The following is a 16664-nucleotide window of genomic DNA, read 5'->3' on the forward strand; positions in this document are numbered from 1 at the left end:
TGACTGCTTTTGGCTTTCTCACAGCATCCTCCGCATCTGGACTGGACTGTCATTCGTGCTGGTCTGCAGCTCTCTTTCTCTAAGTCCTTTGTCCGTTTTTATGTATTTCTAAGGACCCACTAACTTGCAGAAATCTCCTCTATGCCATTCTTCATTGCTCCTGGTGTCCACCTCATCTCAGTACTGGCCTTGCTGGTAATCTTCATGCTTTTGGTGACCTGTTTCGTGCCAGTAATGGAGTCAGTCATGCTATTTGTTTTGTTAGCAGTCTTCTTTGTCTCAGTAGAAATAATTGGTTTCATTTACGATTACAAATACAAGTGCTATCAAGGGGCAAGGGGGAGTTTGGTGAAAAGGTGGAAACTGGCTTGAGAGCGTTGGGTTTGGGGTGCTAAACCACCCAAGGGGGAATTTGGGGTAGCAGCCTCACCTCCCTAGCCTCATGTGAAGGGGCTCCCCCATGGGGAGAAGTGACGACACCTAGTGAATCCTCACAGTGCTTAGAGACTTACCTGAAAATTGCCTAAAAGCCTTACACATGGGCGATATGTTTGCAATACTCTAAAGCAATTGTGATGTGACTATTTGCTATATGGTCCATTCAGCCTGTCATCCTTCCGATGTCGATACAATGAGTACCATTTGGTTGGGTAACAATAAACATCTGTTATGTGTCAATAGCACCAACCAAATACTTTGCCCTATGGCTCCCTCAACCCCCAACCAAACACTATGCCCCATGGCCCCCTCACCCCCAACCAGACACTATGCCCCATGGCTCCCTCAACCACCAACCAGACACTATGCCCCATGGCTCCCACAACCCCCAACCAAACACTATGCCCCATGGCCCCCTCACCCCCAACCAAACACTATGCCCCATGGCTCCCACCCCCAACCAAACACACAAACATGCACACATACAGACCCGAACCCCCCAACTCCGAACCACCCAACTCAGCACACAAACTCTCAAGCATGCACCCATACAGACCCGAACCCCCCCACCCCCCAAATCAGCACACTCTCAAACATGCACCCATACAGACCCGAACCCCCCCCCCCACCCGCCAAATCAGCACTCTCACTCTCAAGCATTCACCCATACAGACCCAAAACCCCCCCCACCCCCCAAATCAGCACTCTCACTCTCAAGCATGCATCCATACAGACCAGATAAACCCCCCCCCACCCACAGATGAGCATACAAACTAGCGAGCATGCACACATACAGACCCTGCATCTCAACATACACTGCACCTACACTCCAAAACAAACATTCATGCACACCCGACACCCCCCACATCTCAACATACACAACACAAACCTTCAAAACCAAACATTCATGCACACCCGATACCACCCCCCGTATCTCAACATACACAACACAAACATACAGCAAAACAGACCTGACACACAAACATACCACTTACCAGAGACGTGCTGGAAAGCAGGTAAACTGGAACGCTGGCGAGGTAACTGGAATCGTACTACGGCTGCGTGGTCCCAGGCTGAAATGCCTTCCAGCATCAAGCCTTATGGACCACGCCAGCCGTAGTGCTGGCACTCCATTGGTGCAGCACACACGCACTACGTAGCTCGTAGGAGCGACGTGGTGCGTATGTGCTGAGCCAATGAGGGCCAGTGTTTTGTCCGGCCAGGAAGACAACAAAGACTTTCCTAATGGAGGGCGGCTGATGCTGCTTGTGGGCCGCCCTCCATTAGGAAAGTCTTTGTGCCTCGCGGGCCGGACAAAACAGCATGGCGGGCCGCAGCTGGCAGCTGGCCCGCGGGCCGTATGTTGTGCACCCATGCTCTACGTCCTCCTTATGCTCAGTCACGTTTGTGGTCCTTCACCCTCTTGGCTCTTCTACACTGAAATACTCTTGCCTATTCTCTTCGCTCTATTTCCGTTTACACTTTATTTAGCAAGTCATTGAAGTCCCATTTTCTCCACCTTGGTTGATATGATGGATTGCTTTATTGATATTCATGTATTGTACCGTTTTGATTCTCTGCACAGTGCCTTTGCTTAAGGCGCTATATAAAAACCAAATAAATGCAAATGTTATGTTACATGGTCATGCTGGTAGAAGTTTTGATTAGTGTTTCAATACTGAATACTGAACTGAATACTGAAGCTGCTAACTTCAACTATGACGATGTTACACTAATTGACTAAAGTGATCACTGCACAGTTCAATATGTTCTTTATGTACATTAAATATGCTTTATTTCAAGGTTGTAGAAACTCAGTGAAACGATTCTGTTAAAATAAGAACACCCTGTAATAATGTGATCTTTAAAATAAAATAATAAATTTTGAATTGAGTTTGAATGCACACTTCCTACGTGTTCACTGTGGTAATGCTCAACAGGGGTCTCCCAGTTTGATCCCTTAGAGATGATTCCTCTCCACGTTTTTGGGAATCCACGCATATTACCTTTTGACTGCAGTAAATCTGAAGGGGGAGGGGGTTAGAAAATAGTCTGGGGTTCCCCCACAAACTGTGAGAAACCTAATGGTATCCTCGGACCTACGCCCCTTGGATCCTCTTCTCAAGTGGCCAGGGAAAGGCCATCGCTTTTGGATCCTGACCCTGGGGAGGAGATGCAAGGGAGGATCACCTGGGTGGAGGGTTCTTGGGGATTGGGGAGAAGATATCCGCAGGTGGGACATGGTATCTCCCTTTTCCTTGTGAGAACCAACTTCACCCTCCCCCTGCCTTTATACGCTGTTGAAAACCATCTTTACTCATTTGCCCTCATTCAGACCATTATAGTACTGGGACCAGGAATAGGTAGCTAAGTGCTCCACTAATTGTGGTCAGGCAATTGAGACCGTGGGCTCACACCTGCAACCTGTCAAATGGTTGCAGGTGCGGGGGGCACTATAGAGCCTGCATCCAAGATGGCCGCGTCTCTTTGAGCTCGCCGCCGGGCCGGTAAAGAGGGCGAAACGCTGCCCATCGGGGACCGTGCCAGTCCAAATGCCGTGGAAACTTCAGTGGTGAAGTTGCCACCCAGTAGCCCAACTTTGGTGAACAGCAGGGCTATAGGAGGGCCGTACTGTGAAGGTGGCTTGGCGCGCTCTGGAGGTACGCGAGTTCGGCCTGACACCAGATCACTACAGCTGCTGGAGAGCTGACCAGACCCTGTGAGCCAGAGCTGGCGCGGCGACGGACATCAGACTGAGCCTTACTGGTGAGCTGACCCTGCAAGGCTGGCCCCCGGGGGGCAAAGCACCCAGCAACACAGTGGAGCAGGGGTGATGCCGCAGCCACCCGTGTGAGGCTGCAGCCCGAAGAGTGCTTCTGGCCACCAGAGACGGAACGGGATAGCCAGGGCAGCGCAGAGAAGAGAAGGAATCGTGTCCCTCTGAAGTGCGGCGATAAAGCGGTCGCTGCACCCTCAGCAGTGGTTAGTGCGCTCCCCAACCCCCATGAGCCCGGCAAGCTGACTTTGCGTGGGTGAAAGGGGCGGTGCGGGAAGGAGTGGGCTGCTTGAGGGGGACCAGCGTGCTCCCCCGGCCCACAAGAGCTCCAGGCAATCTGAGCTCCGAGGGACGCAGTGTTCCGGGCCCCTGCCAGATAAGTGAAAACAGGCTGGGGCCTGCAGGGTACAGGGTGGCTGCAACAGTGCCCAGGAAAATAACTTTAACTAAGAGGCATGGCAACAGCACCCAGAGGCCCATGCAGGCTGAACAGTGACAATCCCGGTCGGGAAGAGAAGCACCCCCAAAACTGAACTGTGCCTTTACACTGATCTCTTTGCCTCCATGGGAGCCCTACCTTCAGACGGGAGATCCGGGACATAAGCGCCTGCCTGCCCAGGGCAACAGGGCTCACCTTAGACTGTGAACAAAGATCTGGGGGGCTGGGGACAGGATCTGCAGCCCAGCACTCGCTGGTACTAGAACAAACAGTGGGGGATAACAGGAGGTGCCAGGGCGTATTGACTGCTGATTCCGTGAGGAGACTTCCCTGAGAAGCTTGAAATGCACGCTGGGAGGTACTGGACAACATACAACAGGTCTGATTGACCCTAACTGACCCCCATCCCGGGTAAACCTTGAGCTATCCTTCAATCACCCAGAACAAACAGTGATTGCACGCAGGAATGACTGGCGAGCAGAGGGGGAACCCGATGGGAGCTGGTGTATCTGCGGAGCATGGGCGACAGGGGGGGGATGTGACAGTTGTGGCCAGAACATTGGGAGAGTGTTATAGCCATGCTGCTATCCATCTGGGGCATAAGAAGGTGGGAAGATCCCCCCCCTCCCTGCCTAGTTAATAGGTGAAAGAGGGTCCAGAGCCGGCCTTGAGGCCGTGGACAAGGAGCTGGACAGGGGTGCCCAGAGCTTATTAATTTCCTGCACGGAGCCCACGCTGGGGGAACACAGCAGTGAGTCCCATAGAGAGCTATATGGCTAAGGGAAATAAGCGGCAGTCCCGCCTGCCATTCATTCAGAAAGAAGGCCTGCACAAGGAGAGCGACAAGGGGATGGCGTCCCGTGATGCATCAGACACAGCGTCCCTATCGATCCAAGCAGAGGTAATGGCGGGGGTGAGTGAGAGCACTCTGACGTTAGAGCTTGGCCAAGTTTTGGCGGAGATGAGATCGGGCTTTGCATCAACCAATACCAAGCTGGATGGGATGGCATATAAAGTAGACAGGATGCAGGAGCGTATCGACAAAGAGAGTGGAAGAACCTCCGAGGTCGATCTCCGGGTGAGCGCACTGGAGGACACCAGCAACGAGACAACACAAGCGATCCGGAAGTTGCGGAGGGAGGGGAAGACCGTTCAAGACAAAAATGAAGACCTTGAAGCGAGGTCAAGGAGAAACAACATCCGGGTGGTGGTGGTTCCGGAGTCGATTTCGCAACAGAACATGGAGGTCTTCATAGAAATCTTCATTATGGATGTACTGCAGGGGCCCCTTCTGTCCTCCCAATTTCTAGTGTATAGAGCGCACCAGGTGTCGCAGGTCACCCCAAGACCGGGCCAGAACTTCTGCCCGATGACGGCGCAAGTTTTAAACTACCGAGACACTATACTCCGCAGAGCGAGGGAACTTGGGAACCTTACGTACGAGAACACCAGAGTATCATTCTACATGGACTTCACCCCTTCAGTCCAGAAGGTCTGCCTCTCCTTCTTAGCAGCAAAAACGGGCGCTTTGAGATCATGGGATGCAGTACTCCATGCTGTATCTGTCCAAACTACATGTCCAACATGGAGGCCAAACTCACTTGTTTACCGACTCTGGAGCTGTACATGACTTACTTGAATCCCTGCCGAAAGGAACTCTTGGGATATACGAGCACGGTACAGGCGGTGGGTCAATGCTCCCGAGGCCCCCCCCCCCCTAAAAAGCTGGGTCACCATGATTCCTGGTTATATTGCTGTTAGCAGGGTCTCCCTGATGGGTTTTGAATCAGTTTGCAGAAAAAATTTATGAATACATCCAGTAGCACTATAAGGAAATGCTCTGAGGTCCTCCTCTCGAGGTCTGGAGTGGTGGATGTCGCTTGGGTGGCAGTGTCCGGTGGCCCCAGGCTGTTGCCCATGCTAATGTGGTTGTTGGGAGTGGGGCACATGTCACTGCAAGTTGGGGGCAGGCAGTGTGGGTGGGGGGGTTGTGCAGGGATTGGTTGGGGAGAAGGAGGGCGGGAAGGGGTTGGTTGCCTTTGTGGAAGTTGGCTTAAGTTAGTTCAAAAGGATTCACGTCTCATGGGACTGCTCATCAGCCGGTGTATGATCTGAGGGAATGGGTGGGTGTCATGCCTGCGCCATGGGCGCATACATTGGCAATCAATATGGACAAATTGTTATTCATTTATCTACAGAAAACTCCTGGATCAACCGCTATTCACTATTTGGACTTTATTTCCCATTTGCAAGACTTTGGTGCCTTTTTATTTTTCCCAGAAAACTACACTTACCATAATGCACTTGGCTATAACCATCCATTCCTGGCTATTCCTATTTTTCTTCATCAGAACTACAATCCCCAGAAGCCCTAGGGATTTGCTCTGCTTCCACCAGCTCAGGAACAGAGAGGGAGGTGGCCGATTGTCTGCAGGTGTGCTGAGCCAGGTGCAACCAATTAGCCTGCTTCTGTGCTGGGCTGGGCAGTATAAAGGCTGCTGCCTGCGAGAGCTCAGTCTCTTGCATTGAGTGTCCTTCCGGCACCTTATTTGGTTCGAGCTACAAACTTTGTATGCTGTTTCCTGATTTCACCTGCTCTTTGTTCCAGTGCCCTGCGGGGCTCTCCACATTGCAGTCGATCACGCTCTGCTGCCTTCCAGCCTCCGCCCTTGCCCTGCCGGGCTCTCCACATTGCAGCCGATCACGCTCTGCTGCCTTCCAGCCTCCGCCCTTGCCCTGCCGGGCTCTCTACATTGCAGCTGATCACGCTCTGCTGCTTTCCAGCCTCGGCCCTTGTCCTCTGGGCTCCCTGCTCTGCAGCCTGCCTCACTCCGGCTGCCTTCAGCCCTTGTCCTCTGGGCTCCCTGCTCTGCAGCCTGCCTCACTCCGGCTGCCTTCAGCCCTTGTCCTCTGGGCTCCCTGCTCTGCAGCCTGCCTCACTCCGGCTGCCTTCAGCCCTTTATCCTCTGGGCTCCCTGCTCTGCAGCCTGCCTCACTCCGGCTGCCTTCAGCCCTTGTCCTCTGGGCTCCCTGCTCTGCAGCCTGCCTCACTCCGGCTGCCTACAGCCCTTGTCCTCTGGGCTCCCTGCTCTGCAGCCTGCCTCACTCCGGCTGCCTACAGCCCTTGTCCTCTGGGCTCCCTGCTCTGCAGCCTGCCTCACTCCGGCTGCCTACAGCCCTTGTCCTCTGGGCTCCCTGCTCTGCAGCCTGCCTCACTCCGGCTGCCTATAGCCCTTGTCCTCTGGGCTTCCTACTTTGCAGCTTATCACGCTCCGCTGCCTACTACCTACCTTTTTCCGCTGGGTTCTCGGCCTAGCAGCCCTCTACAGTCCTCTGCAACCTTCTACGGTCAGGGGCCCTGCCCCTCAGGGTCCCCTCCTTGCTGCCCGCCCCTTCTGGGTTCCTTACCGTGCAGCCTGCTTTACTCTGCTGCCCTAAGCCCTTTTCCTCTGGGCTCTCTACCTTACAGCCCTGCTCCTGTGGGCTTGCTCATTGCTTTCCTGCTCCTCTGAGCTCTCAACCTTGTTCCTTACTGTCCTCTGCTATCCTATCCTGTTACACAACTTTCCCTTCATTTTCTTCTGCTAGTTTGCTATCAACCTCCTTTTCCTGGATTTGTCTGTAAGTATCTTCTCTTGTCCTGTTTGTAGACCCTTTTGTACAGAGCTTGTCTGTTGGTTCCCATCAGTCAACCTCTGCCCCTTCCCTTGTCTCGTTTCTACATTACAGACACCCATAGCTGCTGTTCCAAGCCATGAGCAAACAGCGTGGGCCTCTGTTATAGCAAACTGTGCAGAAGGCTTGAGTATTTCCTAAGGTTCGTGGAATACTCTTTTCCTATATCTGCATACACCCCAAGAGGGAATTCATTCTGTACCTTTTCCTTGCTACTCTTGCCTACTCTTCGTTCTCTTTCCTTTCAGCTGTGTGTGTACTTCTCTGTCCACTTTATTTAGGCACAACCACCCAAACCCTTTTTGGGTGTCCTGTGCCACTCTTAATAGAGTGCCATCCCTGACAGTGGGTTGGAAGTGCCTTCACTTAGTCCACACCCCAGCTATGGCGAGTAAAGTGATCAGCTGGAACGTGCAGGGACTTAATCCGTGCAAGAACCATAAAGTGGTTCAGCACTATGAGCTGCACGGTGCCAACGTAATTCTACTACAGGAAACTCATCTTGTGGGAAGGGGGAATGAGAGGATAGCCAGAAGCTGGGGGAACTGTAAACATTACACCTCATACTCCGCATACTTGGCAGGGATAACAAGCTGGTGCATAAATCTGTGGGATTCTGCACGAACTACGCAGTTATTGTCCCGCAAGGGAGATAAGTAATTGTCTCGGGATGCTGGGGTAACACGCTGATCACATTAGTCAACATATAAGGTCCCAATGTGGATGATCCTGAGTTCTTTGGGACTTTAGTGACTTGATATCACAAATACTTGCTTACCAACATCGTATGTGCAGGTGATCTCAATGTTGCACTAGACCCTGACAGACACAGGTCAGCTGGCGGGTGGGGGAGAGGGGAGGGGGTGAGACGATGCTCCAGGGCAGCGGAGGCAGTCCTGGTCGGTATGCGCAAGCTAGAGCTGGGAGATGTGTGGAGGTTGCTAAGGCGAGAGGGGAGGGAGTACTCGCATCACTCGAAGGTACATGGCACCTCATCCCGCTTAGACTACATCCTTGCTTGCCCTCACCTTGCGCATCGGACCGTCGATTGTTTATTGCTCCCGAGAACACTCTCGGACCATTTCCCAATTTTACGGTCCCTGGGCCCAGATCAGGAAAGGTCTTGTCCCTCGTGGAGGTTTAAATCTGCGGCTGTGTCTGACAGTGTTTAGGAGTGAGGTTCACAGCTTGGTCAAGGACTTATTCCGCAAGAACTTGGGCACAGTGTCCGAGATGAGCTCTATGGGAGGCGTTCAAGGTGGTTCTCCAGGGTGGGTGTCTATCCTTGGAACTGGAGGTACTAGAGCAAATACGAAGGAAGATAAACAACACTGAACTAGATGTTAAGAGATGAGAGGGGGTGGTAGATGGAGGAGGTGAGCCGGGCTCGCTGTCCAAACTAAGGGAATCGCTTGACCGCTTCAATGATCGAGTGGAGCGGGAGAATAAATACCTGGCCCGACTGGCAATGGCCCATAGATACGGTGAGGAGGGCAGGCTGGGCAGACTTCTGGCGGCAATGGTGAGGCACGAAAGGGGCTGCAGGGAGATAACGGCGGTGAGAACAGCGGAGGGGGAGGTTGTCGTAAAACCGGAAGCGATAGCGGACGCCTTTCGTCATTACGAGTCCTTATATGCTTCAAGGGGAACGCTACCAAAAGCAGAGCTAGATGGTTATATTGGAGAGGCGGACCTGCCGAAACCTAGCGAGGAGGCTCTAGAGGCCCTGGAGATGCATGTCGCAGTCGACGAGATCCTCGCTGGGGTGCGTGCCCTGACCTCTTCCAAAGTGCCAAACACGGATGGGTTCACTGCCGAATTTGATGAGGAATGGGGCCCTGAAGTACTCAAACATATGCTAGCAGTATGTGAAGAGGGGTTGGGGGTAGGGCACCCTCCCCCCGCCCCAACAATGCGTGAGGCAGTGATAACGTTAATTCTCAAGCAGAATAAAGCAACTGCTCCTTGTACCGCCCAATATTCTTGCTGAATCTCGACACGAAAATATTTGCCAAGTTGCTGGCGGACCAGCTGCTCCCACACATCTGGCATATTATACATATAAACCAATCCAGGTTTATCCCAGGGAGGTCAACCTTGTTTAATCTATGCCGGCTGTTTGCAATACTAGCCCAGATTGATCCCAAGATACAAGCGGTAGCCGCACTGCTCGACATGGAGAAAGCATTTGACTCCGTGGAATGGGACTACCTATTTGAAGTATTGCACCAGTTGGGGGGGTCCCAGGGTACTATCTCGCCGCAGTGCGGCTCTGTATGCTGGGTCAAGTGCTCAGATTGGCATTGGTGGCACATGATCTTGTCTTTTCAGATTGGGGCGGGGAACCAGGCAGGGCTGCCCGCTCTCGCCCTTACTCTTTGCTATGGCAGTAGAGGTAATGGCAGCCCGGCTGCGCACATTTCATGGAAATGAGGGCCTGGAGATTGGGGGGGTGGTCAGGGAGCTGATATCACTCTATGCGGACGATGCAATCTTATATCTTAAGGGTCCTATTAATAATCTGGCCCCACTGACGCAGGAAGTGGCGAAGTATGGCGAAGCCTCGGGTCTCAGGATCAACGGGGCCAAATCCACTTTATTCCCCCTAAACCAGGCGACAACGCAACCTTTGAACACTGAAGGATATAGCTGGTAGCAGGGGATGGTCGCATACCTCAGGGTACGGTTGAGTAGAGTGGCCCAAACACTGTTAGAAGACAACCACGTTCAATATCTACACACCCTCAGGACAAGTGTGGAACGGTGGTGTAGACTCCCCTTTCGCTATTGGATAGGATCGCGGTTGCTAAAATGATAGTGATCCCTAAGCTTCTATATATTTTTCAGAACATACCAGTGGAGGCAGGGGGTGGGTTACTTCGCCAAAGTACGAGCTCTACTGGTCAGGCTAGCTTGGCATTCGAAGAGCCCCCGTATTAGCTGGGAAACACTGACCCTGCCCTTGAACAGAGGAGGAGTAGGCGCACCAGACGTGGAACTTTACTTTCTGGCATCCCAGCTGTTCTTTACATCATTGTGGATGCTGGGAGCCCGGAACTCCCCAAATGTACGCATGGAACAAGGCTTGGTGTACCCGTCCTCCCTTCAGGGGGTGTTGATCTCCGGCAAGGTAGCAGATAAATGTAAATTCGATCCTGTTGTGTGTACGATGCATGCTTGGAAAAGAGCTATGAAGAGGCTTGGGGTAGAGCACCCCTTCGACCTGGGTATCTCACTTTGGAACATCGAGTCCTTGATACCAACATGTGGTTAAGCTATCATTCAGGACTGGCGGGAAGCGGGAATCCGCTGTATGGAGGAAATGTACCCAGATGGAACTTCTGTCACGCAGGAGCAATTTGCAGAAACTATGCGAGGGGGATTCCAGCAAAGGTTACAGTATTTTAGAATGAGAGCTGCGTTCACGGAATGGTTCCCTGGGTTCCCTGAAATCCTGCACACTACCCCGCTACTGAAATACATTAGGTGTTCTCCTGGGGGTAAGTGGGTGGTATCTGCACTCTACGAGTTAATCCAGACAGAATCTCCCCGGGATGCTTTAAAGTGTAAATGGAAATGGGAGGAAGATGCAGGGATGTCCCTTACGGACAAACAGTGGGCGGTGCTCTGCGACACTACACACAGAGGGGCATTCAACACCCAGCGACAACTGATTCAGCTCAAGACACTACACCGAGTGTACCTATCTCCGGCCCGCATGCACCAGTTTGACAACACTAGAGCTGCGACCTGCCCAAGATGCAATGCTGACTCGGCTGACTTCCTGCACATGATGTGGGCCTGTATTAAACTGCGTTCATTCTGGGAGGGAGTGGTAGAAACTATGTCTGAGATATTGGGGTCGGCAGTGCCCCACAAATTGCTATGCTGCATGTGTGGGTGGGTCCCGGGGTTACCAAAACAGGACCGTAAGCTACTCTCGACTTGCTTGGTTGCTGCCAGGCGTTGCCTTTTTGATGAAGTGGACGAGTGCATCCCCTCCAGGGTTCACTGTGTGGCTGAAAGACCTTGTCTGGTTTAGTAACACGGACCAGGAATAAGCTAATCTATGTGGGCTGCAGAACCGGCCCAACCATATCTGGAACACCTTTACCGCCTACTTGGTGTTCCGGAACAATGATCTAGCTTAACTGATCGACTGGGCTGAAGGAGTGACGAAGTCTGCCATTTGTACTTTCTGTGGGGGTCGATCCGATTGCCAGGAGGGCAGGTGAACCCGCCCCAAATATGTTCATGGTGTTCTGCCTAATAATGTATGTCCCTGAAGTGTTCAATTATTTGAATGTAAGCCTTGCCTGACAGTGTATGAGCTCAATGTTGTACCCGCCAGACCTCCAATTATGCACTGTAATGTAATTTTGTTTGGAAAATGTTGATGAGATGTGAATCATTCAATAAAGAGAGTTTTAAAAAAGAAATAGTTGCAGGTGCTTAAAAGGTGGAGCCGACAAGTTTGTGGGAGAGACCATCAGGAGAGAAGCCGGACCAAGCATTGTCGGCCAGAGGGAGGACTCCTGTGTAAAAGAAGGTGGCCGAGTTGGGTCCTGCAGGAAAGCCAGGATGCCAGCAAGTACCCCCAATAAACAGTGGAGCGGAGACTAGGGCGGGCCACGATGGGGTCACAGAGGTGGGAGCATCCTTGGTCGGGTGTCAGCGGCAGTAGCTGTGGGCACAGAAGGGATTTGCAAGTTACGAGTCACCGGCAGTGTCTGTGGGAAGTAAGCGGAACTGCCAGCAACCCACAGCGAAGGCGAATTGCGAGCGCAGCTCGCCATCCAAAGAAACTGTGTCGGCGGAGCAGAAACAGAAGAAACGGCCTCACGGAGGAGATGCCAGGGGCCGGTGAGTGAAAAGGAGGGAGCACCCGAACCGGGGCACTCCTGGAGGCTGCTAGAATGCCAAAGTAAATGCCAAATGAAGGAAAGAGTATGTGTGCGATACCGTGAACCCAAAGCAATGGGTTAGGAGGAATAATATGAACCACAGAATGAAAGATGCAATTCATTGAATATCGAACTAAAAATAAAGCTTTTGACACAGCTATTAACAGATACGTTTGTGTGAACCAACAACAGGCACAGATACAGAAGAACCTGTGTGGGCTAGAAGACTTGGGGGTTCCTGGTTGCGACAACTGCGCCTAGACCGGGGATACCCTACTTCTGAAAACCAAAGGATTGTATCCAATAACAAAGGCAAGTGGATGAAGGAGATTGCTGAAGTGAAGGAAAAGAAAGCAATCTGTATGAACTGTCAAGAAAGCATTGAGACGAAGTACAAGTTGACGAGCTGGAGCCTTGGGGAAGGGAACCTGAGACTTTATGAACTTTGGAGTTGTCTTGAGGATGGGAACCTTGAGGCCCCTTTTTTGGAACTGTGGTGTATACTTTGGGGAAGGGATCCCGAAGACTTTATGGAACTGTCTTGAACTTAGGGATATGGGAGCTGGAAAGTAAGTCCTGAGCTGGAAGAAGCTCAGAACTTTATTTGGAACACTATTTATTTTATTGCTGACATCCCTACACATCTTTAGCTTTAGTTGTGAGGGCAAGTATAGGTTTTGGGCACAGATGGACTTTTAAGTTGAACTTACTGACTCAGACTTTCCTTAGTTTCTTTAGGTAGGGAAATCCCACTTTAGTATAGGGCAAGTTAGGCTTTCAACCAAGCTGACACTTAAGTTCATAAAACACTTTTGTTTGAATTTTGAATCTGTTGCCTGTATCTTGCTTCATGATGCCTTAACAAAACCTGGTATGGTCGAGGCACACACGGACCGTACTGAAAATAAAATATTTACTTGGAGACAGAAGTGTCATGATGATGTATTTTGCGCAACAGGAAAGATCCTTACGGAAAATAACTTGGATTTAAGCCCTTTTTTGTTGTTGTGGTGTTGTACTGAATTGCGCACGGTTCAGCATTTTCTAATTATATTCTTGATTACTTTCTAGGTCACCATGAAGGGCTTGTACTGTCAGCAAAATACAGCTGGAGAGGAAATGACATTTGTTTTTCAGGAAAGGGTGAGTTACGTGCTGCAAAATGCTTAAGAAGTGCATCTGGCTTTCTCTGTATTCATCCAAAATTACAAATAAAATGGGTTTACATTCTGTTGACAAATACCTTTTTAAATTAGTTTTATACCCATTTGACTGTACACGAGAATCATTTAGATCTTAATAAGTGTGTAGCCCTCGTTATTGCTGCTTGCAAACTATGTGCAGTGCTGTGAGACCACTGTTAGCAATCTCTGTCACTGAGGGCCTCAACAACATACCAACTCCCAGAAAAAAAATTCAAGGGTTTTTATTTGTAAGTCAGTATAGGGCCTAATGGCCATCTCTCTCTCTTTCTAACTAAGGATGAGCAGTCCCACCAAATCCCAGGTATCACTCGACCCCAGGTGGTTACTAGTAATCAATAACTCGTTACTATCTAAAAGCTATCAATTTTTTCCTGATTGCCTAAAGGCGAATGCCTTCTCGATCTAAACTTCCTCTGGGAACAATCTACGTGACACCCATCAGGGACCCCAGTTTGATAATGCCTTTAAATCGCTTCAGGCACTTGCGTGGTTTTTCGCGCCCTTCAACTCATTTCCATGGTGTTCTACTCTCTCTTCCCCTCCTCGCTACTCTCCTCCATTCCTCCCCTCTCTCTCGCGATCTGTCCCTCCAATGGTTTCTCTCCTTATTTTTGTACTGCTCGCCCCTCTCCCCTACCAGTACTACTCACCACCCATCCACACCTCTACTACTACTAACACCTCTCCACTCTAGTCCTACCACACAGCGACTACTACTACCTCCACTGTAATGGTACTATTACCGCACCTCCACACAGCTACTACTCCTCACCACCTTCTCCTCAGTCACCCTCGTTTCACTCCATTAGGCACCCTGTCATTCACTCCCTACTCCTCATCTACTGATCTGACTTACACCTTGCACGCACACTCCCAACACAGTGCCACTTTCTCTCACCAGCCAATACCTCCACTTCTCTGTAAACCGCTTTCGCACTTCTCTACACAATCATTCCTCATTCTGATATCTTGTTCTACCTCGACCTCCACTGGCCTCAGCCGAACAATAGAGAAGATCGGTGTCCACAGTCTGTGGAACACTGCGTCCCCTGCACACCACGTATTTGCAGAACAAACAACAATTAAATTGGGAATGTATTATGTACTATTGAGAAAAATGATAATCGGATAGTAATTCAGAAATCTATTTTCAAATTCATTACATAGGGAGTGTCAAATGTGTGTAATTGAATACAAAATCATTCCAAGTTAAAGGTGTTGGATAACATAAAAGTTCTACGCGTTTTGGGCTTTCTATCCCTTCCTCAGATGCAAAAAATGCTGTTTCAGTTTTTATAGTACTTTCAAAGTAATCGACAATTCCAAGATAAAGAGAACCTGTATTAGTTTACAACATACATTAATCACTACCAACACAATTTTATCATTGGACTATCATGACCCATCATTATGCCATTCACCTGGTGCTAAGGTCGAAACGTGTTCTGCTCTGTACCCTAAGGGACCCAGAACTTCACTGAGTCACATCCCCAGAGAGACCCATGTACCATTTTATTGAGTAATTCCTTCCAATTGTAGTGGGGAAAGGCTTACATATCTGCAACTCGGTGCGCTGTCAGTAAGCCGGTCAGATAGCTCAGCGGGTTGAACGCTCGCTGCTGCGACCGTTCTTTGTTACTTCACAAATTATCTGTAGTTTAGACATACAATGACAAGATGATCGATATATTGCAATACTGCAGGTCGCAGGTTCGTATCCCGGCAAGACCAACTCATCCTTTCATCCTTCCGAGGTCGATAAATGAGTACCTATTTTGGTTGGGTGATATTGTATGCAAATATATGCTCGGTAAAGCGCTTTGGATTAAGGCGCTATATAAATAACATATCATTGTCAGTGTTCTTACCTATTTGCAGAAAAGTACAATCAACTGTCTTGTCTGTATGGTACCCGTCGATGTCTTAAATGGCTTCCACCAAAATTAGTGGGAATATAAAGGACAGAATGCCTCCTACCTTCTTTCTACAAAAAGCTTCAAAAGCCCATTCTAAGTATCACGTGTGCTAAAAAACGTGTTGAGCCGCTGCGTGGTTCTGACAGGTGAGCACTGTTCCATGGAGCGGATTGCAGTCTTGGGCAGTGAGCTGCCGTGCTGTTTGGCTGCTGCTGAGCATTGTATGGCATGAATTATTGGTCTGCGCACGCGCTGACACTTGTTGTGGCTGGCTGTGCTGCGTCACGTAGTGGTTTCCTTGAATCGTGCTTCCATTTAGGGTGCGCTTGTTGTATGTGATCCCCCTATGGAGGCTCTTGCGGCTGTTCTCTTGGTCCACCGCTGGGCTTGCTGGTATTCGTGGTTCCCCAAAACAGTGAGAAACTGGCCAGCATCTTACAACAGAGGTATGGGGTATTCAGCAGTGGTAATATTGTCAATAACACGTGCACATAAAGAATGGACATGGACTGAGGCCTTCACAACTGCCATCTCCCCCCTCTGAGGTAGGACTGACTCTGGCTTCCACCCCGATAGGCATCCTCTCAGGCTGAGAAGAGGGTCCCTATCTGCTCTTGACTGGGTGAAATTACTGACCCTGTCGTACCCCTTTAAAATGAAAATAAAGTACACCTTTGCATTTTTCTAGTTTTAGAAGCTGCTTGTTTGTACTTATTTTTTGCAATGTTAATAACCTGCAAAGTACTTAAGTTAAATACAGTGGCCCATCCTTGGGAGTCCACTGTTGTATGACATCTTGTCAAGTACTCCTGTGAGAAACAGAGTGAAGTCCTGCTCGTACAGTCACACAGTGCCTATTCACTCCTGTGGACGCATCTAGGCCTTTACACTGAGACCTGGCTTGTCACGTGACCCTGCTCCTACCTCCAGCGTCCAGCCTGTCGGGTGACCAGGCAAAGGAAAACGGGTGCGGCCCTTTGCCCGACTCTCTTGTTGATTGCCACACAAACCTTCAAAAATGGCTTATGGATTGGATAACTGACAATGCATCCAAATACATTGATCAGTTTCTGCAACCTTCGGTCTCATGCCCATGCGGTCGGCCATCTAAAACACGCACAACAGTGTATATAAAAACCATATATGTGTAATAGAAACTGGGAAGCAATTGAATGTATGTGCATTTTAACATATTATTGATTACATTAAGGGTATTGCAATATATCGATCATCTTGTCATTGTATGTCTAAACTACAGATAATTTGTGAAGTAACAAAGAATACTCATTAAGTGTTCTATAAACATTTTTT

General features: G+C 50.0%; 1 protein-coding gene across 3 annotated transcripts in view; it reads left to right on the top strand.

Annotated features, from left to right (window-relative positions):
• CRYZL1 (crystallin zeta like 1) overlaps positions 1–16664 on the top strand; it is a 653866-nt gene that overhangs the window by 22061 nt on the left and 615141 nt on the right. For all 3 annotated transcript variants that reach the window (XM_069636228.1, XM_069636229.1, XM_069636230.1), the window contains exon 2: positions 13304–13375. In XM_069636228.1, coding sequence (XP_069492329.1) covers positions 13310–13375 — 66 coding nt within the window. In that variant the 5' untranslated portion in view covers positions 13304–13309. The remainder of the gene's footprint in view (positions 1–13303; positions 13376–16664) is intronic.

The sequence above is a fragment of the Ambystoma mexicanum genome, chromosome 7p (assembly GCF_040938575.1).
Source record: "Ambystoma mexicanum isolate Mex_15411 chromosome 7p, UKY_AmexF1_1, whole genome shotgun sequence".
Taxonomy (NCBI): domain Eukaryota; kingdom Metazoa; phylum Chordata; class Amphibia; order Caudata; family Ambystomatidae; genus Ambystoma; species Ambystoma mexicanum.